Here is a 25,950-nt window from a genome sequence, read left to right on the forward strand (position 1 = left end):
CTGGTTTTTTAAATTGAATGATTGCAGTTATCAAAACGATAGAACTATCTTTTCTTTTTTTCTTGCGTTGAAGAGTTCCCATCCTCACCCCCCTTTTGCACAAGTGATGCTGCTTTTAACTCATTCAACGCGCTGGTGGAATTTAAAAGGTAATATTTTCATAGTTGATTACGCTAACATAATATCACACAGTCCAGAAGCAAATACACAAAAAACTTATTTTAAACAGGAGTCCTTGAAAACTAAATCCGACATTGTTATGTAGTGCAGAAATTTAAGGAAATAACTAAATAATATGCGATCACAAAAAAGCTGCAACCTACATGATAGTGACTAATGCATTTTACCTGCCTGTAACATGCATAATACTTTAAGCGTAAAGTAAAATAAATAAATAATTGAGCAATGTTTTCCAGCCTCCATCAAACAGTTTCATGGTACTTAGCAGAAACAGAGAATGTGTCAACGTCCTGATTGCACAGCTTGTTGTATTTGCACCGAAGCATTTCCTATGCTCGTTCGCTTGCTTAAGCCTCGTTACGCTTGCTCGTCAAGTGCGTAATAAGCACCGATTCCTTCGTACGCCTTTACCAGATCAACGAGAAACGTTTCTTCTTCGGCACATGGTTGACGCTGATCTTGCGTAACTTCTCCGGTGCTACACCTTTGCGTGGTTTGAACAGATTTACCTGTAGCCCAACTTTAATCTTCTTGGTGAGAGCGCCCTGCGGAAAGACGGCCTGCACCTGAGGCACGACCGTGCTAGAAACCATGCCCCCCTCCGGTCCGATGGCATGCACCTCTTGGCGAATGCGTGAGATCACCGCAAAGTACTGCGGAAAGTCGTACGTTACGAAGCGACAAATACGTCCACCGCCTAGTTCGTCAAGCTGCGCTAGATCTACAAGAAGAATCACACCGTACGCCACAACACAACAGAAGGATCAGCAAATGTGGTACTAGAAATGGTCCTGCACAAGCCCCGTTTAGCCCCGCAGCTGTCCGTCAGCTAGTCGGGACGGGTGCTGCTACTTGGCTAAAGACATTACCTTCAGGTTCGAAGCACTCGTTCAGTACGTCGTGCACGATTTCTTCCGACATGTCGATGTTGTGCTCGCGCCATGTTTCCCCATTATCCGACCGAAGGATAACAATCTCGCGCTCCTTGCCACGTAGCGACGCAAAGTGGGGCACCTCCATTATGACGGGCCCAAGAAACTTCGCTCCAACCGGGCCCAGCTCCAGCACGCGACTGGCCAGCGCCTCACCTTCCATTAGCGGTGGCGGATGCATGGTGCGCTGAGGTTTCACGTAGCGGCAGGTTATGCGCGTTGGCTGTGCCGCCGAGCGCGCAGGTACGATGATACGAACGCCACTGTGACGGCATCCACGCATGGCACCGCCGCGCGCATCCACCAAGAAGGACACCAAGAAGCTAGAGAATGAAGCCGGGTGTTAGTGCCATGTTCAAGAACGTTAACGAGTGAAAAATCAAACAAACAGGAAAACGATAATAGGTAGCTAGCAAGGTTAGCCCAAGATCCCGTGCATTGAGCTTTGCCACTTACTTCCTCCAGTGAAGCTTTCTGTTAGTACGCAAGCAACCCGAACGAATCCATCGCCCGCAGCATGGTAAGACGTTAGGTAAGCAGAAAAGTGAAGTGTTTATTAGTCGAGCCTATCAGAAAGAGCAGCAAACGGCACAGCGCGTGCACTTACCCGACGTGTGCCTGTCGCTCAATGTTGATGTTGTCCGTGAAATCGGCGGCCGATATGCCGGACTGCACCATCGAGGCGTGCTGGGGACTGATGGAGTCCTCGAGGGCCGTCGGTGGGAACTGGTGCGAGTCGGTACTCTGCACCATCTTGTTCGAGTCCATGCGCTCGTCACGCGTCACGTCTATCGGCAGCGAATCGTCTCCGAGGGATTTCATCTCGTCGACCGTCAGATAGCGGTACGGTTGGTCCGACAGCACCGTATCCTCCCCTGCGAATTAGGTGTGCGAATTGGTTCGCTTTTCATTTGTTCCGGCCATAAGCCCGAGGGCGCGATCGCTTACCTCCTTCTTCTTCGGAATCAGACATAAATGTTTCGTGCATTGCCTCGGGAGCGACTACCCGGTACTTCTCCTCGGATGGCGGCTGCTCCGGAGTAGCTTTGGAATCCGTGACGGATTTCAGCGAATCGAGCACACTAATGTAGCCCAGCTTTTGCGCAATCTTCAACGATGTTTGTCCATTCTATCGGATGGCCAGACAGTAAGAGATATAGTAAGCGAATCGATCCCGCAACGAAACGCCAACCGTGCGCCGCAGAGTACTTACATTAGTAATAGCATTAGGATTAGCATTATTTTCCAGCAGTATGTTAACAATGTGGCAGTGTCCTTGCTGCGAAGCTTGATGTAGCGCTGTGTAGCCGATACCGGTAGAAGCGTTTACGTCGGCGCTCTGCTCGATCAGGTAGCGTACCATATTTGCCTGCCCGAAGTGCGACGCTACGTGCAACGGCATGTAACCCGCCTTAGTGGCAGCCCGCAGGTTGGCGCCATGCTTGACTAGCACCTGCGCCACACTGACTCGGTCCTCCTGGGCGCACAGGTGCATCGGTGTCAGTCCGTTGCGCGCTTGGTGGTCCGGGTTGGCCTGGTGCTCCAGCAGTAGCCCCGACATTTCGGTGTGGCCCTCCTGGGCGCTCAGGTGCAGCGGCGTGAAGCCAGCCTTACTCTCCGCGCTCGGTTGTGCCTTATACTTTAGCAGCGTTTTAGCAATGTCCAGCTGATTCTTGCGCGCTGCAATGTGCAGCGGTGTGTGCCCGTTCTTGGCCGTCGCGTGCGGACTGGCCCCCTTCTCCAGCAGCAGCATCGCCACGTTCTGGTGATCGTAGTGGCTGGCGACATGCAGCGGCGTGACACCATTCTTGCCCTGCGCATCGACCGGCGCACTCTTCTGCAGCAGCAGCTCGGCCACTTTCATGTGGCCGTACTTGGCCGTCAGGTGCAGCGGTGTGAAGCCCTTCTTCGTCGTGGCATCAATCTGGGCACCATTGTCCAGGAGCACCCCGGCGACCTAAAACGAGCAACGAACGCGGTGTTAGAGTTCGCCAAAGTCCGTACACGGCGTCAGCCCTTCCGTTTGACTGGTGTTTGACGCGTTCGTAAGTGTTAGAAACGTAGGTATGGTTTTGTTCAAGGGTCAACAGTAAACGCAGAGCAAACACCATTCGAACCGCACACTACACAGGAAGGCAAACACAAGCAGTTATTGGACCAGAATTAACAGAACTTTTCCACGACCGGCACCGCGTCGTGATGATGAATATCGGAAACACTGTTAAAAACGCAGCAGTCACTGGGCAAAGTGACAGCCAAAGCAAACGCAAACAGAAACCCAAACCAAAACGCAACCACTACACATTCGCGAATACCTGCCTGCGGGAACACACGTGGTCGCGATTACTCACGGTCTCTCTGCCTCGCTTTCTCTCGCTCTCTCCCGTTCTCTCTGTCCTCTTAAAAACCTTTTTGCACCTGCCAAAAGTTAATCTGGGCACCACAGCCGAAAGTGAGGGAAATAATAAGAAAACTCCAAAACATAAGGCTCATTTTCCTTCCGCTTGCGACGGTTCTAGCCCGTCCCACGCCGGAAGGGACAGTGCGACTCAGCTTTATTCCAAGTCTTTCGAGTGAAGTTGAGCGAGACAAATGAAACGTAAGTAAAACTAAACATAGGCAGAAACAGAACTGAAGCGAACCGTCGTCTAACTGCGTTACTTTTAACCTATTGCTCTTAGCGTTCGTTGTGCGTTCGGATTGGATCCGGGGCTCCGGGATTCCTAGCGGCCCTAACGGCTAGTTCGCTTTGCAGCCCGCTGCTCGGGCGGTACGATATGTATGGACATCGGTGGCACATTCCGGCGCTTCTCGATCCTACTGCAACCCCCGTCTATATGAAATACTCCTGGTGCCGTATCCAAAACAGCTGCATCAGGTAGACCGTGTCTATGTGGTCCAACAGTTTTTTAGCAACGAGATTCTTTACCTCATCCTGGCCCTCCTTGGCGGCGATATGCAGGGCGGTGTACATGTCCTTCGTGACCGCGTCCACCTGGGCGCCGTGCTGCAGCAGCAGCATCACGATGTCCACGTTGCCCAACCGGGAAGCGATGTGCAGCGGTGTTTGCTGTTCGCGGGCACGCGCATCCACCTGTGCCCCGTTGCGTAGCAAAATGCGGATAATGTCGGTCTGGAGTTGGAAGTGCACAGGGGCATTAGACACATTAGAGTTAGAGGTCGGACTGAGCGACTAGTGCTCCACCGGGGGAACGGCATCTCACCTGGTTCGCTCTGGCCGCCAGATGCAACGGAGTTTCGCCGCGTACCGTCGGTACATCCGGGCTGGCGTCGTGTTGCAGCAAGTAAATGACGATGTTCATGCAGCCCATGAACGAGGCGACGTGGAGCGGCGTTAGGCCACTCTCGGTGGTGGCACTAATGCTGGCGCCGTGCTTCAGCAGCAGCTCCACCACCTTGATGCGGTTCTTCTTGCACGCGATGTGCAGCGGCGTGAAGCCGTTGAGGGCCCGCGCGTTGGCGTCCGCGTTGCGGTCGAGCAGGAGCTTCGCGACCCGCACGTGGCCGCAGTGGGCGGCCACGTGCAGCGCCGTCAGGTAGTCGACCGTTACCTCGTCGACCGGGGCGCGATGGTAGAGCAGAATGCGTGCGGCATCCACGTGCTCGCCCTGGGCCGCCATGTGCAGCGGGGCGAGCCCGTTCTTCGTCTTCGAGCTGATCGGAGCCCCGCGCTCGAGCAGCATGTCGACCACCTGCTCGTGGCCAGACCGGGCCGCACAGTGGAGCGGCGTAAGCCCGTCGCGCGTTTTGCTCTCGATGTTGGCACCCTTCTCCAGTAGCAGCGCCACCATGTTCGTTTTGCCCCACTTGGCGGCCACATGCAGAGGGCTGATGTTGTGCTTGGCGGCATAATTCACGTCGGCCCCCTTCTGGATGAGCAGGTTGGCCATGGCTTCGTTGCCGTAGTGCGACGCGATGTGCAGCGGCGTGAAGCCCGACTTGGACGTTACGTCCGGGTTGTGGTCGTTCTGGAAGCAACGCAACGGGACAAAGCGAAGCGGAACGTTAGTGGCACGTCCTGCCGAAGTTAGTGGCACGTCCTACTTACCTCCAGCAGCAAGGTAGCGGCCTTCACGTCATCCTTCTTGGCGGCGATGTGCAGCGCAGGCAACCGCACCTTGCCCCTGGTGTCGCTCTCCAGCAACACGGCCACCACCTTGTCGTGGCCCTGCTGCATGGCGACGGCCAGCGGCGTAAAGCCGTCCTCCGTGGCCAAGCTCTGATTCGCTCCGTTGGACAGCAGCAGCCGGACGACCGAGTCGTGGTTCTCCTGGGCCGCCATGTACAGCGGCGTGAAGCCATTCTGCGATTGAACGTTGACGGACGCGCTGTGCTTGATCAGCAGCTTCACCACCTCCTCCTGGCCGGCCAGCGAAGCGATGTGCAGCGCAGTGTTGCCCTTCTTGGTGGCGGCATCTACCGTCGCACCGCGGGCCAACAGCTCCGACACGACGGTCACGTGACCATCCTTCGACGCCAGGTGCAGCGCGTTCAAGCCATTCTGGTGGATCCGGGACGAAAGGTTGTTGAGGAACCAGATTAGAGACATCGCCGTCGAAACGAAATGGAAAGTACAACCAAATCGGGAGCTAGCGTTCAGGACTACTGACGGATCCCATCACTTTCGCAAGGGTCACGCGCACAAGGACAACACCGGTATCGTACTGCGGCGTGCGGGCAAGTTGTTGATTGCTGCTTGACAACGCTTGGAACCGCGCGCGTCCACCAACCGGTAGGCACGAACCCGCCGTTCCCCGGCGCACGATGACTTTCGCTTTCACGGCGACGACCATAACCTAACACATTTCGCACCCGACCCCTGACGCGGCAAATCCTCGGTAGCCGAGGTTTGCTGTACGCATGGCCGAACCATGGCCGAGCGGTAGCAGCGATGTCCTGCGACCTTGCGCAGTGAACTCTTGTTCGAAAACCGGCGTTCGGCTCGGGCCGGTATTCCCCTACCGGGGAACGGCCTCTAGAAGCAACGGCGGATTATGCGCACACGCAACCCATTGCGAAACAACAGACTGCTCGACGTAGCGCGGGTAGCGACATCTGTTGGTGTGGTTCTTCAGCGAAAACTTCAGGTTGGAAGATTCTCCGTAATTCGTTCCCCGAATTACGCGAGCCTGCCTGGTGGAAAGAAGCACTACTTACCGCATTGCAAGTATTGATATCAATGTTGTTTTTCAGGTGTTCCAAAACCTTCTCCAAGTTGCCGGCCCGAGCGGCACGCAGGAACGACGTGTTTCCATCGGACTAGAACGAAGCGAACGGAAAAGAGTTTCATTAATGCATGCGTCCGCCAACAGTTGAGATGTTTGTGGTGAAGAAATCGTTAGCTGCTGAAGGTAACTGAATGTTGCTTTAAAAATGGTGTTTCGGCGAAGCTGCCCAATGAAGCAATTTTCAGACAGGAGACTTTAACAGAGACCATTTTTTATTAAAACCATATAATCAATAGTATTATCTTGCATTAGACCCAATGTAACATTGGGCAAACCAGTCACCAGCTGCTGAGCCAACAAATAGAGTGAGACCTCATTGTTCTTATCGATACTCCTACATCCTCCTCTCAAAACTAACGATTCAAATGGTCGATCTTTTCCCCGTAGTCCTCGGCATTACCATCTTCGACGTTTGCCTTTCTGTGCCAATTGTTCGTCGAAAACGTTCTTTTCTCACGTCGGCAAAGCTACCGCTCTTCCTGCTGAGCTCATCAATCTTCGCGTACTTCCGCTACTGTCCGCTACTGCTCGGCAAGTTCTGCAAACGACGGCTGACTTGGCCGCTTCGTGCCAACTCGGTCAGAGGCGCTCTGTGGGCCGGCATACCGTCGAATCGATCGTACTGCCGCTGTCATAATGCAGTACACCGGGGGCATACACCGTAGCGCCTTAGAACCTACGTTCCGACAAGCGAGCCTTTCAATTTCTTGCCTTAATTTGACGGTCCCAAATAACCTTCTTTTTTCCACGGGCCGAAACTCATTTCTTCGACCATAAAAAAGTTATACGACATGGACGAACGACCTGCGGCTCAGACCTGGCTTCGTGTCGACTTGGGCTTCCGCTGGGCTTCGTGCTGACGTCCTCAGGCTGCCCGCCATTCGTTGGACGGCCATTGACAGCCGTTGGTGGTCCGCTTACATCACGGTGCGCCATCGTGACGAACGGTTCACACCAACCTGATGCTGACGCCAGGCTGTCTGGCAGAGCCCCCCGGTTCCGCGACATCTGCCATTTCAGCGAACGGATACCCAGTCGCCCGGATTTCCGGAACGTGATATAATTGTGAATAATGTCTTCCACTGCTCACTACCACTCGACCAGCCCGCTAGCCAGCTAGCTAGCCAGTTTTAGCGGAAGGTCAAAACTGAACGCTCGACGTTGCAATCGACGTAACAACGGTACGTACGGTACATGGGGCGCAAAAAGCGCACCGAAATGGACGTTATTGATCCAAGCCGAGCATCTACAGTGCTTGCCTTGCGCGAAGCTCCACCTATGAAACGGGGTTGATATGAAGCCAGCGGCTGTGTGCGGAACGTTGGTTGGTCATCTTTGCCAACTAGTGTCACAAAGTTGAAGTTTGATCACTGTGCTGGTTTTTGGCATCGTACCAAAAGGACCCAAACAAGCGCCTCGAGGCAAGTAATTGGCTGCAGATAGTGTGTCGTCGTCCCGGAGCAATGGCATCGGAACTGAAACGCAGCGTGCTGACGATTGCACTCTTGAGCCATAGTTTGGGCGAATACTCACGACAGGACCCAAATCTTGGTGTTCTTGTTTTTCCAAAGTTACCCCGGCATTGTCTATGAATACTTATATCTTGGATATTTCATACATAGCGCTGTGCCTAGTATATACCGATATACATTTAAACTATATATATACGTCTTTTGCGATTAATCCATCACGGAAGAGCAAACATCACACGAAACAGTAGCGGTATTTTCCGTCGAGCCCCTTGGGTATACCCATTCAGAGCTCGTGTGGCTGAGTTCCAATAACGTAACGTGTCATGTGCCTTGTTTGTTATGGTCGTATCATATTTCACATTTAATAGCATATCTCGCCATACCTCAGCTAGGGACACGCGACCGAACCCAACTATTGCCAACGCCAATCCTAAACAAAGCCCGACAGGCGGCCATAGAGCCCCGCTTGGTTGCTGGACTGGCGTAAATGCCACATTACCATATCCGCTCAGAGCCTTTTCCATCAGAGCGCCCCGTGATTGACGGGGTCCTTAGCGACAAGCTGATAGTAGTCAGCATCGCCCCAACCTCTCAGGTGCGAGTATAATCGATACGGCCATCGACCGTGCAGACGAAAGCCCTAAATTAGCAGCTGAAAGCCCTAAACCCCGGCAGCTTCTTGGTCCTTGGGACGGCGAATCCAATGGCAAAAGAGAGACTGCCATTTTAGGCCGCGGAACTTATAGGGAAACCCGTAGCTGTATGCGTCTGTGTCCGTGTGCGTGTCAGTCGCTGTCGGGAAATCCTTCGCCGGAAAATCCTTTTGCGTGTGTGCGTATGCGCGTCATCCGCGTTCCCTTCTGGCCACCGCTCCAGTAAGGACCGCTGCTGCTCCTACAAGATGCTTCTTTGTGATGCTGCCGAACCTTCCGACGATGTCGGAAGCGGCGGAACACGTTCAGCTCAGAGCTCCTTCAGCTTCCGTTTGCTCTCACACTCCACTCGGTCCACTCTCGGGGCCGCCGGGGCATCCCGTCGGTCGGTCGGACGGTCCTTTTCGCCATTTTCTCGCGTGCAACCAACAGGCACACACGCAAACACATACAGTCGCAGAGCGCGGCGCAAACAGCAAGCGACAAAATATCGATCGCTCTGCGGCATCCCCGTTGGCTCGGCTCCGTGGTAGAGAGAATTTTCCCACAGCCCCCCCCCCCCCTCCCCCTTCCCCCCAGGACAGGCTATCTCCGGATTTGCCGCGGCCATCGAAACATCCGGCGGAAGAAATCGTTGCATTCGCCACATTTGCTGGCAGCCACAGTGCATTTGCAAGGGGCAGACCCAACGGGGTACGTCCGTCGCAACCGCAACGGAATATCGATTTTTCCTTGATGTCCATCCGAGAGTCCGAGACCTTCTTCGGCCTGCCTTCGCCCTACCCCACACTCACCTGCGTTCCATTTTCGGTGACCATTGCCAGCGTTGGGAAAAGTGGTCCTTCCGTTGCGATCGATTAAGCGAAGCGAACCCGGGCGGGCGGCGGCCGTCTGCAGGACGTCGTCTAGCAGTGCACCACCCCTGTGTGTATATGCAACCCGTGCCCAAGTCCTCGACAAACACACACACGCACGCACGCACCCTCTCAGGCTCTCTCTCTCTCGCTCGCTCTACAGCAAACTGTGGGCCACTCGTGGGGCTACTACCAGTGGTCCTCGCACTGTTGCACTACCTGCTGCTACTACCACTTGGCAAACGTTCGCAGCGCTGTCCGCAGCGCTGATTGCATAATACTCTTAACGGGCGCTCTCCTTTCGCGGCGGATGTGGGCCAAAGTATCCGGCGATGGCGGCACACGTATGTCCTACATCCGCGGGCGCCCTTCCTTAGCGTATGCGTGGATTGGATTAGTAGCGAGGAGGTTGGTTCCCGTTTTTCTTCTTCTTGCTTTTTTGTAGTTGCGCTTTGGCACTAGCCTAGACTTACATACACACACAAACACACACAGCGAGAAACAGGGGGCGAAAAAATCACGTATCAAAGCGTTCGAGCAAAGGTGCAAAAACTGTAAAGTCTATAGCGGGATCCCTGTCCTCTGTCCCACAGCCCGCAGGAGCTGCCTCGGTGAGGTCGAGAACGCGTTCAAAATGGCCGCAACCTTCGCACACGACGGAGGGCCCTTTTCACTGTCACTGTGGCTACGGTTCGAGCCCGAATCCCATCGAATGCGCGAGCCGTGGGGTTTCCGGTTTCTGCTTCCGGTGCTGCCGGTGCTTCCGGTGTGGTTCTGCTGCAGAGTGCAGTGAAAGGGAGTATAACTAGATATCACACTGATTTGTGGGGATTTGCTCTCGGTCGAGCCTTGATCGGGGTACACCTGGGGGGTTATTTTCGCGGGTATCCTTTCCGACGGTTCCTTGTAGACTGAGTGAAAATCGGCCTGAACCGCTCAGGATATAGGGCCCTCCGTGGGCCCAGTTCTCCTCCAGTGCCCGGTGCCGTTGGGTGGAGGGGCACACGACACATGCGCACCACTCCCGACGGCGTTCGGCCCTGGACCGTTCGATGTTCGAAAGCCCGAACCCGACACCTCTTTCGAAATGGCCCCGCCGGTCGTTCCCGGACCCTGGGACGGAAGCCGGCTTGCCAAAAACGTAAACAGCACGAGCGGCACACCACGAAATGGGGCCACATCGCACAAATACAACCGGGTGGGCGAGCTCACCCACACACCGGTCGGTCACCGGTGCCGGTGGGCTCGTCACGCCGCCGAGTCCTTGCGAGGCACGTGCTTCCGTAGCGACACACATACACACGCAACAGCGAACTGCAGGGGTGCGTTTCCTGTGCAGTTCCCCGGTCTGTTCGCTAGGGGTCGCCGCCAGGATCGGTCCGTGCGCAGGGGGTTGCAGTGCAAACGTGACATCATCGCGGTGCGGTGTGCCGGTGCCAAAGTTAAAGGGATTCGTATGGCGTCACGCCGGACTGAACTTGGGCTCTGCGGCCCACACCCTGCGGCAATAATGGTGTTGTGCCATTAGCGTACCCTTTTGCCGGTTCTCTGTATTTTCTACATTTTTATTGTGGCACACACAGGCACGCACGAACCTGCACCCTCTGTTTCCTCCCTAGGCCGCGTGATTCACGCTAATTGATGTGTCGCTTTCGGGCGACATTATGCCGGCGGCCAGGGGTTTCAAACGCGGTGGTGTACAAGTGCACCGGAGGATTTTTATTATCCTGCGTGGCCGAGTCCTTAAAACAATTGGAAGGTAATGCGTTGAACACGGCCAACTTCATCGATGCCACTAACACTTTGTTGACCACGTCACCAGTCGGTAGTGTCGATACGCACAAATCCGATTCACTTCAGTCCCGCAGCAGGTGCTGGGCAGGAAGACTTACAACAATCAGCGCCGTGTCGCGAGGTCGGGAAAATCGGTAGACTGTTACGCTGTTAGGCAACGCTCTTTGACCTCCTAAGAACGTTTGCAGTGGCGTGCCGAACAGGTAATTAATGGGTCGTAATTTGCCCGAAGGTTACATTTGTAAAACGTAAAATAATCGATTTCGACGGCTATATTTTTAATCATGCCGATTTCGGTTGACGACACCCATGATATCTACTCGAACCTTAAGAGTATATAAACATGAAGTTGAATAGAAAACAAACACGATTCTGTTCGTTTTCGCAGATGCATTAGGTAAATCACTTTAAATTCTTAAATAATCATTTTTTGTGCTGATTTACGTGAGGCTTCAGTTTTTCCCACCAAAATTCTTGCTACTTCTAGAGAATGGTGTACTTCAACTAGCTCAGCTTAATCAAACTTCTCCCAAAACTGCCAAACAGGAAACAATTGCAATTGATACAAATAATCCATTTCATTTTTAAAAAAAGCACATAACACTGTGGTCAAAAAGTAACGGACATTTTGATTTCGATCGGTGATTGTTTTTATTTTGCTGCTTTTTCGTTTTATATCCTTTACAAATGCTTTTATTTCTATGTTGGCATTACTGTCACCAGCACCTTCGTTTTTCATAATGGCTGAAACTCCATCAACTAAATTCCATTAAATGTTGTATGTGGAATGAAATTTCTGCTGGAAAAAAGTTTGAAAATGTTGTAGAAGACCTTCAATGAGCAAGTTGTATCAAAACCAAGAGTTTATAAGTGGTACAAAATGTCCCAAGAAGGTCGGGAAAACGTCGAAATCGAGGCACGGACAAGACGACCACCAACATCAAGTGATACATTACACGTCAATAAAATCAAAGAATTTGCACTCCAAAATCGTCGATCGAGAGTCCGAGATCTTGCTGAGCTTGTTGACATATAGAAAGGATCTTTGAAATCCATTTCAGAGACCATTTGGCCTCGGAAAAGTGAAATGTCGATTGGTGTCAAAAACGTGATGTTTATGCATCACAGTTCCGTGATCATTTCGTGATCATCAAGAGGCCGTTCCGTGGACTTCGTTTTGATTGTATAGAAGTAATAGAAACCGAAACGAAGCACGTATTAAACGCTATGCCGGAAGAAGACTTTGCGACATGTTTTGGAAACTAGAAAAAAAACCTTGGCCCAAGTGTATTGACGGAGGTGTCATAAATTTAGAAGAATAAACAAAGAGTATTTGAGTTAGAAAATTCCCGTTCTTTTTTTGCCAAATAGTACAGGCTGTTTCATCACGATTCATACTATTTCAACTTTAAATAACTCCGCTATTTGTTAGTCGATTTTAAGAAAAATGGCCAGATTCTGAAACTTCAGTCTACGCCGTTTTATTCATGGATCGATTTATGATAAAACAACGAACTGAAATTGTAGCACTATACATTGAAAAAATCGTTCAACTGTTAAAACTGTGAAAATTGGGCGTGCTTATTGTTGCCGAATTTTTCCCTACTTTTTCCTTGGAGCTATTTGAAGAGTAAGGTGTATGCCAGTCAACCGAAGACCATTGAAACACTGAAAGCTAACATCACAGCGGTAATTATTGCTATATTGTTGTCTATTACCGAAATGTTGTCAAATACAGTGAAAAATGCCCAAAAAAGGCCGATTTTTGTGTGTGTGATGGAGGCGGTCTTTGGATCGATGTTGGTATTTTGGATGAATTGTTAATTGTTAAACGGCATTTTATACTCTAAATAAATCTTGTTCATTTGTCAAAATCGACTGACAAATAGCGGAGTTATTCAACATTTAAATAGTATGAATCGTGATGGAGCACCCTGTGTAGTATTAAACATACAGTGCTGAAATGTTGACTGCCGGAGGAAGTACTGCCAAACGATTCACATATCAAACCAATCATATAAACTAAATAACAAACTGCAATATAACAAACCTTATTATTGAAACAAACGCAAACCAACCAACCCTCGGGCCATGAGCAATGCGCATTGGCGCCTCCATTGCGTTGGGCATCGGCAGCAACTAAATTTAGTAGCCCCGGCAAACCTTGACCTCTGGCGCCGAAAAGCTGCGTAATGACGTACGGCTGCCAACACCGAAACTATAACTGTTTCCCGAAAGGGCAGCGGAGCAACAGCATGTAGGCACCAGAGATGTGTTTTCTGGCCACTGGGTCACGGAGAGGCAGTCAGAGTTTTTGGCAGCGTGTGCTATGGTGCGACCGATAAGTGGTCGCCACCGGTTCAGCTCTCCCAGAGAAGGTACTTTCCCGGAGCCAATTCCGTAATTTATGTGGAAATAATGTTAAGCGAACGCGTGTATCCTGACGATAATGGTCCCAAAACAGGCGGGACCCAATGGAAGCGCCAGCGTTACCAAACAGTTACGTAGGTTAGGTTGGGAAAGAAAATAATAACCCTAACAATAATAATAAGGTTGGGAAAGAAAAATAAAAGAGGACTCTTAGGAGTAACAAAACCGTACCAGTCTCTCTTACTCTCGCAAAAGGATATGCAGCAAAAAAACAATCGTTCATCCTGCCAACAGCTTTACCCAACATCCCGTGAGGAGCCATAATTTCTCTCTAATGAATGCGAATATTTGTTGTCTGTTGAGTTTGTTCCAACCAACGACACCTTCGGGTGACGCTTCCCTCAACTAGAGAGCATGCTCGAGAGTTACACCATCCTCTGCCCATCACGAACACAGCAACAGATCAAGCCCAACATAAATAGCACCTCACGGGTGAAAGCGAAGAGAGAAAAAAATGATAAAATCCCAAACCCAAAGCGGACCCCGAGCGGCACTAATCAAGGCGCAAAAATCCACTCGATGATGACGACAACGGATGGTGATGCTAAAATAGCATAGGATGAAAATAAACACAAACACACACACATACGCGCACTTACGCCAAGACTCTGCAGCGACGGAAAACGCTTCTTCAGGGTCAGCATGCTGTCGGGTTCCGGAAAATGCTCGTACCGTCACCAGAGCCTGTTGGCCTGTCTGCAAGGATCCTTTTCACCAGCCCAAACGGCCAACGTTTCACAAGGCCACGAAACGGGTCACTCCTCAAAAGGAAATCCTTTTTCACTGCGTTGGTTGGCGAAGATTTTTCAGGGTCACTCTCACTATCACTTCGTATCGTATCACTGTGAGATCTTCGGCACGATCACCCTGTGTGCGATGTGTAAACTCCGCAGATTAGTGCACCCGTTCTGGTCTGGACCTCACTTGGATTGACCGGACAGATGACGGATGACGGCGGTCCGCGTCGTCCAACTGGCCAGAACTCGTCCTACGCGTCTACTAACCGCAACTGGTCCGCCGACTGGTCGAATTAGCTTACGAAACCGTGTTCACGGCTTACGGCACAACAGACACATACACAAGTGCGTGCGTAAACTGGCACGCTCACGACCGCCGCGACTGTGGTTGCCGTCAACAAACGTGACACTACACCCGTGATGGTTCCGCGAAGGGTTTCGGGATTGTGATGGGAAACTAACCGAAAGACACACGATCGCCAATCAACACGCGAAAAGTCACGCAAACCGTCAGCCGCAGACTCCCGTTCCTGGTTGGGTCCGGTCCGGTCTCGACATGGAGATTTTCACAAAAATATGTAGTAGCGACGGGGGGTGGTACGAAGCACGCCAAATTGGCGACGCCGACGCTGAAAATGCATCAAGACCACCTACGGCCAATCGGTTTGTGTGTGTCGGTGTGTGCTGTTCGCCGAGGGTGGTCATAAATAATCTATCCCGTCCCGTGTCTCTCTCTGTCTCTCTCTCCCTCTGCTGCTTACGGTGATGGGTTTTCCGAGAAACTCCACCACGGATCAGCGGTAGACGTCGCGGGACGTGGAACATGTGTACCGTCTGCGAATGCGTTAGACTGTGCCAGGGGACCACGGACCAACGCGTATCGTATGTGCAAAGTAAACTGTTTCGCTTTCCGTTCTGGAATTGGTGAGGACGAAGGACGGAACTCGGAGGCTTTGCAAACTCGTTCAATAAATGTCCTGTCACCTTTCGTTCTTGTGGGAAAATTAACAGAAATCACGCATACAAGATCTAGGTCACATTTACAGTTGTAATTGATGAACTACAATTGCAAATACGAGTTTTTAGTGCAATTGGTTGCGAGGGTTTAGCGGTAAAAAGATGTATGCATCTAACATACCGCATTTTATCCTGTATGGGTCGCTCTTATTGTTCGTATTTTTCAATTACTTCTCCTTTATTTTGCACAATTCTGGTTAATCCCATTTTAAATGTTTCTTAATTTTAGATTGTGAACTGAAGGTGAAGCATAAACGCATGTCTCTTACAGCTGACATTAAGCTGTTAGTAATTCAATTTACCGAGTGACCGAAAAGAGCAAAAAGAACAGAAGTCTCAAATGGCCTCAATTGGAAAAGCATTTGAAGAACTGTATTGTTGACCACAGGAGCAATTGTGTCGCTGCCCCTACAAAAATGGTTCTAAGTGAAGCCAGACAGTTTGGCAAATAAAATGATATTGCAAATTTCGTTAGACAATTCGACTGAATATTCAGGTTTATGAAACGGAATAATCTTCCAGTGAGAGTCAACACCAGCTTGGCATAGAAAGTGCCAAACTTGTCCGATGAACAGGTTTGGCGTTCCGCAACTTTGTTATTGGATAGATTCCGAACATGCCATGAACTTAGTTTATTGCTTTTAAAGAAAATATTTTTTAATGTACTTGAAATAAGTTTGTAAAAGGATTAAATTAATAGAAAATGGTTTTCTCCACGGTTTTCGATTTCCAAACATCAGGCTGCTTTTTATGCAGGATAAAATATGATGTTTCCCTAGAATTTTTTTTAAATAAATGAACGGACCCTTGTTAAACCGTGCAGCTCTTTCCATCACTTTTCAGCAAATGGATCTTATGAATTGCTTCATATTAAAGCAAATATTATAAAATAAAAAAAATCATTCAAATTCATAAAAATTATCAAAGTTGGATAATTTAATTAATACAAAAAGAACTAACTTGATTCCATACAAAAAACAAGCTGCGTAATTAAATTCGGTTCGCTGCCCAACACCACCGTCTTGACGTCATTCCGAATCCCGAAAACCGATCCGGATTGTCTAGACGAAGTTATTCAATTTTAAAGAACACAAAATCACTCGCTACCCATCGGCAACCGGAACCACCGGAGCCGGGCACAAAGATGCCTGCAATTCAATCCCGTGACACCAACACCGCCAGCGGACAAACTTTCACCGATCATCGCTCAACCTCGACCAAATTTGAGTGGCATTTTTCCGCCTAGACAACTTCCGGGCGCCAGTTTCCCCGATGTCAGAAGTTGTGACACTTTGCCGCACGATTATCCAGCTTCCTCGTGCGAACACGGCTCACGTAATTAGGTTATGGGCACTGCCTTCCGGCGACTCGGCTCTTACTTCTCTCACTCTGGAGCGAAACGGAACGTTAATAGTGCCAATGCGTGAACACTCAAAGTCATCCGGAACGTGCGGCGAAAGCACTTAGTCGGCCGACGGAATATTGCGGTTGCGGAATGTATATTTGATGTTACTGTTGCGTGTTGTTTTTTGTTCATCGTCACTCCAGTCACTCCAGATGAAGTCTACGCCACCGGTGGGCGCCGCCGACGATGAAGCGCTTTTAAGCGCTCTCGGCAGTCAAGCGTCCGCAGGAGTAAATCCTCCGGGTTTCGTGTAAAAAAAATGAATGAAAGTCCGTAGGTCATAAGCCAGCAAACAGTTTAACCCTTTTCGTATTTCTTCGCGTCGGTCTACTCGTGCACCCCTTTGGGTGATCCTGTCTGCCTGGGTCCGCCTTTTGGTCCCATCAACCGAGGGGCAGTTTCGTGTACGCGCTCAGGAGAGAAAGGTAAAAATAAATGATAGTCGTTGTGGCGAAAGAAAATGCTACCGGCCGCTGGTGTAGGGTTTAAAAAATTCACATCTCGCCTCCGACGGCGTCGTACTGCGAGCGTAACCTACTGTATCTGACCCCACTAGGCTTTGGCCTTCAAACATTTTATTTTCCATGGAAGTGGACACGGGGCACATTCATTTCAATTAGAGCTAGCCTTTTGGGGGACTCGTATCCCGATGCTACGAGTTTTGAGCTAGTAAATGGACTAGAACGCACAGTAATATCTGGTCCACCCTCGAGGGTGTCCGTTTTCCGTCTGTCTTTCGCCATCAACGAACTGGTCCATCTTGACGAACATATCACTCGCTCAGCTCGTGTCTTCGTTTTCCACTCGTCAACACTACAACTGTACGTTACTCTACTTTCAAATATCCAAAAAAGTATCCACCAATAATGGGCTCAGCGGTGATGAAACACGATGGAAAACTATTCACTCTGTCACTCCGGGCGACGACGCCACACTTCATCAACGTCCAATGCCAAGTCACTCCCGGTGGCGCTATTTTTGGCACCGAGCACCGCGAGTGCGCGAAACCACACGCGAGTTAGACTTCACCGGCCGACTGTTCGAGCCGACCGTATAAACGCGGGCGGAACCACGTTTATCGTCCACCCCCGGACCGAGACCGAGGCTGCCCGATGGCCTCAAACTGGCCCCCGATCCCGACCCGGTGAATCCAGTGAAGACTGAAGGTGACAGATAGCGAAAGGTCCACGTTAAACAAGATACCACCAAACCGAATCGGAAGGAAACCGCCGTTGGGTTAGATTTCTGTCCACGCTTGGCATGCCGTGACGGTGGTGACAAGGGAGCATCCTAGGACCGCGAACAGGAAACTCGACTCGACAGTGCGCCGCTCCGCTCTCTACCGTGCCGTTCGGAACAAATCGGATTTCAATCGGAATTCTTTGCGCTTCACCGGTTTGCATGCACCATCGATCGTCGGTGCATTCGAGGCCGTAAGGTGTTACTTCGACCAGTGGCCGCGCAGGGATCACTACACTTTTGGTGTCCAACGCCTCGACTTGACGATCGTTCCCGGTGCGGTAACACCATGTTTTTCTATCTGCAGAATATGCCCAGATATTGCAATTTAAATTGGGTGTAACCCATTTGTTCTCCAATTGATGCAATTTTCCCATATTTGCCGATTTGCTACGTAAGCAATGGAATGAATTTCGGTTGCGTTCCAAAAGATGAAAGCCATCAATTTGCACTTGTGCCAGTTCGTCCACATGCTCAATTCAACCAACAGCTTTTTCCGTTTCAAAGGCTGATGTTTCTGGCCATTATTGCTTAAACAAGTTGTTTTTCGTGGAAAACTGCAACTCGGCTGCGTGTTGAAATCGAAATCGAAATTCTAGGAATTTCGTTCAAAACCAACGTATTTTCTCCCCGTGTCGACTTGGAACTTGTCGAGTAGTTTTTCAAAAAACACCCAACGCATTTATTATGAGCATTAGTTATATTGTTATAAATACGGCCTATTATTTATTGTTTGTTCCATTCGTTTGTGAGTTACAGGCTGTTAACAATGGAAGTCACCATAGAGAAAATTTGGTACATTTTACAGTTTTTCTTTGAAAATGGCCAAAAATCAAGCTAGGCCGCTCAAATTTTGCGTGATGTTTCTGGTGCCGATACTCGGACAGCTAGTTAGGTGAAATTTTGTTTTCGTAGACCCGTTTCAGTTATTTTTTATGTTAAAGCCTAGATAAACATGTCATCGAAAATGTCGATAAAATCAAAAAAATAAACAAACATCAGCCAAAACAAAATAAATAAACATCAGCCAGGAGCTAAAGATCAGTCATCAAACAGCCATTTGCGTAGAGCTGGATTCACAAAGAAGCTCGATGTTTGGGCGTCACCCTGTTTACACCAAAAAACATGATGGTTCGATTTATCATCTGCGCAATTTTGGCCAAACGGAATGAAATGAAACCATTTCTTAGGCGGGTGGGTTGGGGATGAGGAATGTGATTCATACGACAATACTGTGTGAAAATGATCGTGGTCTAAGTGTAGTGAAGCAGCTTAACCGGTGTTTCTACTGGGTATTTGGGTGGGTTTTGAAAGGAATCGTTTATTCTGAGTTGCTTCCGTGTAACCAAACACTAAATTCTGATCTCTACTGTCAATTACTGCACCGTTCAAAGCTAGCCATTTACCAGAAACGACCAGAATCGGCCAACCGAAGAGGTTTTGTGTTCAATCAGGACAACAAAATGTCAGAAACGTCTTTAGTGACTTGCCGGGTCCGGGGTCCTTTAGTGAAAGACCGAGAGCTTGGTTGGGAAGTTTAATTGCATCCGCCATATAGTCCGGACGTTGCACTAGACGATTGACACCTTTTTCGTGCATTACAAAATTTTCTCAGTGATGAAAAACTGAGCTCAAAATAGATTGTGAAAAAGGATTGCTCGAGTTTTTTGCTCATAACTACTAAGCCTTCTACAAGAGAGGCATTATGGAGGAATTTTTGAAAAGAGCAACACATTTTACAGCAAAATAGTGCATATTTGACACAAATCGGACTATCCGAACATCTTAAATATAGTTTTGAAACTCACGGAAAAACAATGGATTTCTTTTTCCCCAACCTAATATTATTCTCACCTTTTGTACCAGCTGAAGGCGAAAATTCTTGAAAAAAGACCGGGCTTGCCGAAGAAAAAGAACCTTTTCCTGCATCGTGCTACACGAGCCATTTTACAATGGCAAATATTCATGAATTATAGTACGAATTGTTGGAGCCAAATTTGGTGAATACGGTCACCAGATTTGGGCCCTAGCGACCTCCATCGGTTTGCAAACATAAAACAATTCCATACCGGGGAAGCGTTTTACATCAAATAATGACGTCATAACAGACGTGGAAGTGTATCTTGCAGTCCTTCTAGATTCACTTCAGGGATGGAATTCATAAATTGAAATCTCTTTGGAAGAAGTGAACCACACTGAATAAAACGAGTGCATTTCAAATCATAAAATTGTGTTTTTGTTATCGAACCACACAAATTATTGAACAGCATGGTAGGTAAATAAATATGGATGATGTACTGGGTTGTTCATTATATTCGGAGCCTCCATAAGAAAAACACAATTCTATGGCTTGAAATACACTTTCTTATTCACCGGGTCCAAACCAAGTCTTTTTTAGGAATTCTCTCTTCCAGCTGGTCTAAAAACTCACATCAATAATCGAAATTTATTGTTTTACTAGTTTTCGAGTAATCCGCTAAAAAATTTCATTCACATCCCAAAAACGGATGCATGATTTCTGTACACGAACTCGTTTCGGGGCCGAAGAACCGGGCACACCACTCTTTAGTCTCTTGTTTTGATTCAGGATCATAGTGATAGACCCAAGTCTCATCCATAGCGACGATTCAATGCACAAAATCCACTTTATCCTTTCGAAAAAAACTCCAAATGTTACCGAGATTTTGCACCCATTTGGCACCCATTTTGCACAGAGCTTTCTGAAACCCAATACTTCAGTCAAAATATCGGTTATGCTGCTTAATGAGATGGCTAGGCCCTATACTAAATCTCTTTAAGTGATTCGATGATTTTCCAATACGATATCCTGTACCTTTTCTACCATTTCGTGTGTTGTGTCTGTTTTTACGTTTTTGACATGGATCGTCTTGAAGGCTTGTACGACCACGTTTAAACTCAGAAACATCTCTTTTTATTTTCTAATACAAGGTGAAGAGTCTTTATACACTTTCAACATTCGTTCATAATTTTCATTTGCTTTTAAACCTTTCAAAAACAAAAATTAAATCACTGCACGATACTTGATTTTTCCATTGTAAGAAATACTTTGACTCGTCGACGCTAAACGGCCTTTAAAAATAAAATTAAGGGACCGATTGAAATGAAACTTCACGTACTTTCGTATGAAAAGTGTACTAATATAACTAAATAAAATTAGGCTCGTTGTTGCTGCGCCTTTTGTTATCGAGGCTCCAAATATAATGAACAACTCAGTAGATGATTGCAGTAGCAATTCCCACTCGATTTGGTCATTTTGATCGACTTAAAGCTATTGGAACGACCTTAGTCGAAAATTCCCAACAACTATCCGAAATTATGGAACAACTTCTATTTCCACTCATAGAACCAACCAAAAGTGCGCACAATGAAGGATCGTTTGCACTGTTGTGTCTAGGAAATGGTATTTCCTACAGGCCAAATTTGCTTGCAGCTGGTTATGTCACACAAATTCTGCAGAGCCTCAAATGCCGCCGGTACGCCAACAACCTATTTGTGGTTTGATGCAGTGTTACATAATGTGTGTCCATCACATTCAGCAGTCACTGGCAGCACTTCTCGACCGATCCGTGGCCGAGCCAAGACAACTTATTGAAGCACATCACGCGCTCGAACCACTCCCTTTCGCCGGAAGTTTGCGGTTGCTGTAAGTCATGCCGGTGCAGAAAGTGTGCAGTATCTTCCCTATCAGTATACGCCTACATCGAATAGCGGTTTGGATGTGATACAAACGAGTCCACCCACGACGAGTGACCACTGCATCGCGAAGCGTGGCATCGGGACCAGGAAAGGGTGCAACTTCCGTTTGCAATTCAGACATCCTGGCAGGGCGTATAAATTGTGTCGCCCAACGCCCATAAAGGCTTCCGCCAGCGTTGCACTCGCTAGGTCACACCCGGTGACCGATATAGTTGGGTGACGCTGGAAACGGGGCCACCGCAGTCAGGGTAGACTGAACCGTGGCGTGTGATCAACACGAACGTATAACAAATGATGCGGAGAAATAATCCTCACTTGGTAATCCGATTCTCCTGTATCACTTAGGACACCGAACGCAGCGGCAGTGGGGCACCCAGATTTGCTGGCGCCAGGTTTTGTGACGGGCACCGACACAGACTCCTACCTCCCAGTTCCGATGAGCGATCTCAATGAGCAAGTTCACGACAATGCTGATTTATTTTCTTATATACGACCGCTACCTTCTACGTCTCCAGCTTTCTTTGCCACAGCCCATCACAGCGCACGTCTAGGCCATTCTTCATTATCCGGAATGCTTTTTGGCGTCCAAATTGATGATGGTATGGCATGGGGCAACGGATCCAGTGCTAGCCAGTTCGACTTATCATCAATTCCGGTGCGCAGACCAGTTCTGGCAAATGACGCGAACAGTGGGCGAACCGAAAACTTTCTTGGCCGATCTTTTCTTGTCAAAAAGGGCACACATTACGGTTTTTGGCACCACTTCTACCGGCGCTTTGGCTTTCAATGTTTGCTGGAGCAGTACAGAAAAACAAATCCTCACTTCCCGTCAGCTACCCTCTCGTCGGACAGCACAAATCTTGGCCAGGGCAATGTAAACACCGAAGGACGAAGCTCGTTACGGCAGCGTTTTGAAGACTATCCAAAATCAACAAAACTCCTCGGCAAATAGGAAAAAATGCCTTCATCCCGGTTCCAATAACTTTACCATTTGCCCGTCCAGAGACAACTGTAGCGTCATTCATAATCCGTATTCTGTATTCCGTACACGTAAGCCTTTGGCCCGTGGCCGGGAGGTGCCATTTGGTGGCAGACAATGAATAGTTGCGAAACTGATGAAGCCGAAATAGAACTTTTCCATTTTTGGGCATTTTCTTTGCCGGTACATCCGGAAGGTAACTTATTGGCCACTGGCTTCCTAAAGCCATGTAGTGACAGTGACGTTAGCCTTCGGTGGCAGTGCTTGTTACCAATTCTAGGGGTGATTATTCTATTGTTTTATGAAGTTGTCTCCAGCATTAGCCCAAGTCCCTGCAGAACAACTATTACCATCACTATGTTAAGTCATCTGTTGATGTCCATGTTTACAGTACCCCAACCGTAATACTGTATTCATTACACGCTAATACTCCATCACTCCATTACACGATTAACACGTCCTGATCCCGTTCATTTTTGCAAACATTTAAAGGCTAACGGGTAATCAGCCAGCGAACAGAACGATTGGCAACGGTACATGTTGGGTCACCCAATCTTGGTGGCAAACACGCAACTTATCAATTATTTGTCCCACATAAAACTCGTTGCTAGAATAAAATCTGACAGTGTACGCCTCACTCGTACGAGCTCATTCGGTTTCGTCAGCGCAAATGTTTCCATTCTGATGTTCGACTAGCACGCAAACTGTGAACTAGTTGCAGAAGTTTTACATAACCAACGATGTTAAAGGGTAGTAAACAATCGGGGCTTAAGAAGCAGAAATTATGCCTCGACACTGCGTAACAGTTCCCATCCATGTTCCTCAATCCAGCAATGGCCGAAAGTTGGCTTATAAATTTAAAACTTTTTAATGCGGAATGGGCATTTGCTTGTCCTACAGTAACACGATTTTGGACCCATTTTTTCCCTCTGTGTGCCACTTTTTACGGCAATACAGGGCATTAGGCCTCGTAGCTTCTAAACCCATCCGTTTCTAAAAGGGCTCCCCGTTTCTGTTCGGCATTCCCATTTTCCGTCCATTTCGGGTGCACTTTTCCGGCGATAATCACATTGCTACAGTGGGAACTCCATTTGTTCCATGCAAAAGGAATTCGATGCACATCGTAGCCGTTCGCTACTAGACCACTGGCATCGTGCAGTTTCAATTGGGGGTCCTGTATGGGTTCTGTGAGGTTCACACGACGACAGGCAGCATGGTTGAAATATAAAGACCATTAGGACCGTGGATGGCGTTCAATCCAGTAAAGGGCGAAGAATGAAAGGCATAGGTTAGCGGTAGAAAGAAACAGTGCTTGCCAAAAAGTGTTTATGTAATTTTTTACTATTCTTCTTCTAAACTAACTCGTTTCTTAGCTTACTGCCCACGTCTGCAATGGTCGTTGGTGTGGTGTTCAATATTGCTGTATCATCTGTTCAAATTTATCAGCAGTCCTAACTATAACTCAAACCCTGTAGCCTTCACCAATTAACATGTTCAAACGAAGTACCAACATGGCAGGGTCTTCATACCCTCCATATGTTTCATCATTCTGCTTAGCCAAACATTGTTTACACATTGCCTTGCTCGCAGCCCAAGGAGGTCAAATTTGGCCACTTTCGTGCTTGTTTAACGTGTTTAGAAACCATTGAACAATACTTCCATTCCTCGGTCCGTTCCGTAGGAATCGTGTAAGTTAACTGTTTACCGTTTGACTGGCCCATTTACATCTCTGTCCGTAAAACAGTTAGGTGACCAGAAGAAAAGTGCTCCACGATTCGATGCTCTTGACGCACCAATAATCATAGACACCAATTCATCTTTTGAGCAGACTCCAATAGGTTTCAATGCTTTTTAGACGAATAAAAACACCGAAGATCTACGAATCTTATCTAAGGACTAGATGAGCTAGATAAAGTAGTAGCAACAGAGTTCGAGATATGAAGAAGACATGACTTCGGAAGCATCCCAAAGCCGTGGTCTTTAGTGTTGCTGCGGCTGTAGATTAAAACTATGACCAAGGTGTGTTCAGCTTTCCAGCACCAGAAATCAACACCAAAACGAGTTGATGAACGTATAGTGAATATCTTCTCTACAAACTCTGTTCAATCCACTTAAAAAATTCAACAAAGTCTAAAATCAGGAGGTGAAGAACTCCCTTTCGTTCATGTGATTTGACGTAGTCTACAAAATGTAGACAAATCTGGCTTTGTTTTCAACAAAATTCCGCTCCTAACCAAGGCCAATTCAAAAGAAGAACGATATTTTACTATCGGCATGCTTGCAAATTTGCTTTATTGTGAGAAAAACTTCTCTGGAGTTATGCATTTTTGGTATGACTCAACTATCATTAAGATTACAACAAATTACAACGGCATTATGTTCCAGAGATTAATTTTTTCCATGTATCCTACAAGTTGGTGGCCTTTCCTGATCGTGGTGGCTCGAAAGCTGGCCAAAACATGAAAAAAATCATTCAAGAAAGAACCAATCATATTGGCGAAGATTTCACAGCACAACGGGCTACCCACAATCATATCAAGGTTTTAGGCTACTAATATCGCTGTCCACACCAGCCAACCATTGTGAACATGTCACCCATGAACCTTGGAGTACATGAAAGGACCCCTCTAACAGAATTAGCAAAATTAATCAAAACAATCTAACGGACCAAAACGATGCCCGAAAGGAACCTCAGGAATATCAGCAATACCTGAAGAAGTCTTCTCGCCTCGAGTGCTAACGAGTATCGTAATTTGCAACAAAAGTCAGCTCTTTTCTGGTCTCGTACCGAATGCCACTTGCTGGCCTCGACGGCCCCCAATCAGAGAGTCAGCAAAAATTCAGCAATCAAATACGCATTTGTACTCACCCCGGAGTGGTGTTGGCTGTGGCTGTGGCCGTGATGGTGGTGCTGCTGCTGCTGCTGGTGGTGATGGTGGTGATAGTGCGCCGGCATGTGCTGGTAGTATCCTTCCACGTGCTGGTAATGGGGATGCGGTTGATGGTGATCGTCAACCTTGGGCGACAGTGGCAGGTGGTGCGGCACCTTATGCGATCCCTTGCTGTTCGACATATCCCGGCTCGCGCTGTGGACCAGGGACGAGGTGTGCGCGTGGTGCCCGTGCCCGTGCCCGTGGCCGTGATGAGCCGTCGGAGGTGACGGCATGTTGTGGCCACTGTGCGGCAGATGGGATGCGTGGGGCACCCCGACCTGGTGGCCATGGTGGTGCGGAACGTGCCCCTGGGACGCCTCGATCAGCGTTGGCTGAATGTGGGTCACAAATTGGGCCAT

General features: G+C 48.6%; 1 protein-coding gene across 2 annotated transcripts; it reads right to left on the reverse strand.

Annotated features, from left to right (window-relative positions):
- Positions 1-335: 335 nt before the first annotated feature.
- Positions 336-25,950, reverse strand: LOC131209255 (ankyrin-3-like). 2 transcript variants are annotated; one of them, XM_058202274.1, is made up of 11 exons: positions 25,528-25,950; positions 6,291-6,392; positions 5,182-5,634; positions 4,337-5,101; positions 4,042-4,245; positions 2,326-3,069; positions 2,061-2,241; positions 1,720-1,987; positions 1,569-1,586; positions 1,050-1,435; positions 336-901 (listed from the first exon to the last, which is right to left on the reverse strand). In XM_058202274.1, exons 1-11 carry the CDS (start codon positions 25,948-25,950, stop codon positions 588-590), a joined length of 3,858 nt encoding a protein of 1,285 aa, XP_058058257.1. In that variant the 3' UTR covers positions 336-587. The 2 variants fall into 2 exon arrangements, with proteins under 2 accessions (XP_058058257.1, XP_058058258.1); XM_058202275.1 differs by lacking the exon at positions 25,528-25,950 and adding an exon at positions 9,281-9,400.

This window comes from Anopheles bellator, chromosome 2 (genome assembly GCF_943735745.2).
Source record: "Anopheles bellator chromosome 2, idAnoBellAS_SP24_06.2, whole genome shotgun sequence".
Lineage (NCBI taxonomy): Eukaryota > Metazoa > Arthropoda > Insecta > Diptera > Culicidae > Anopheles > Anopheles bellator.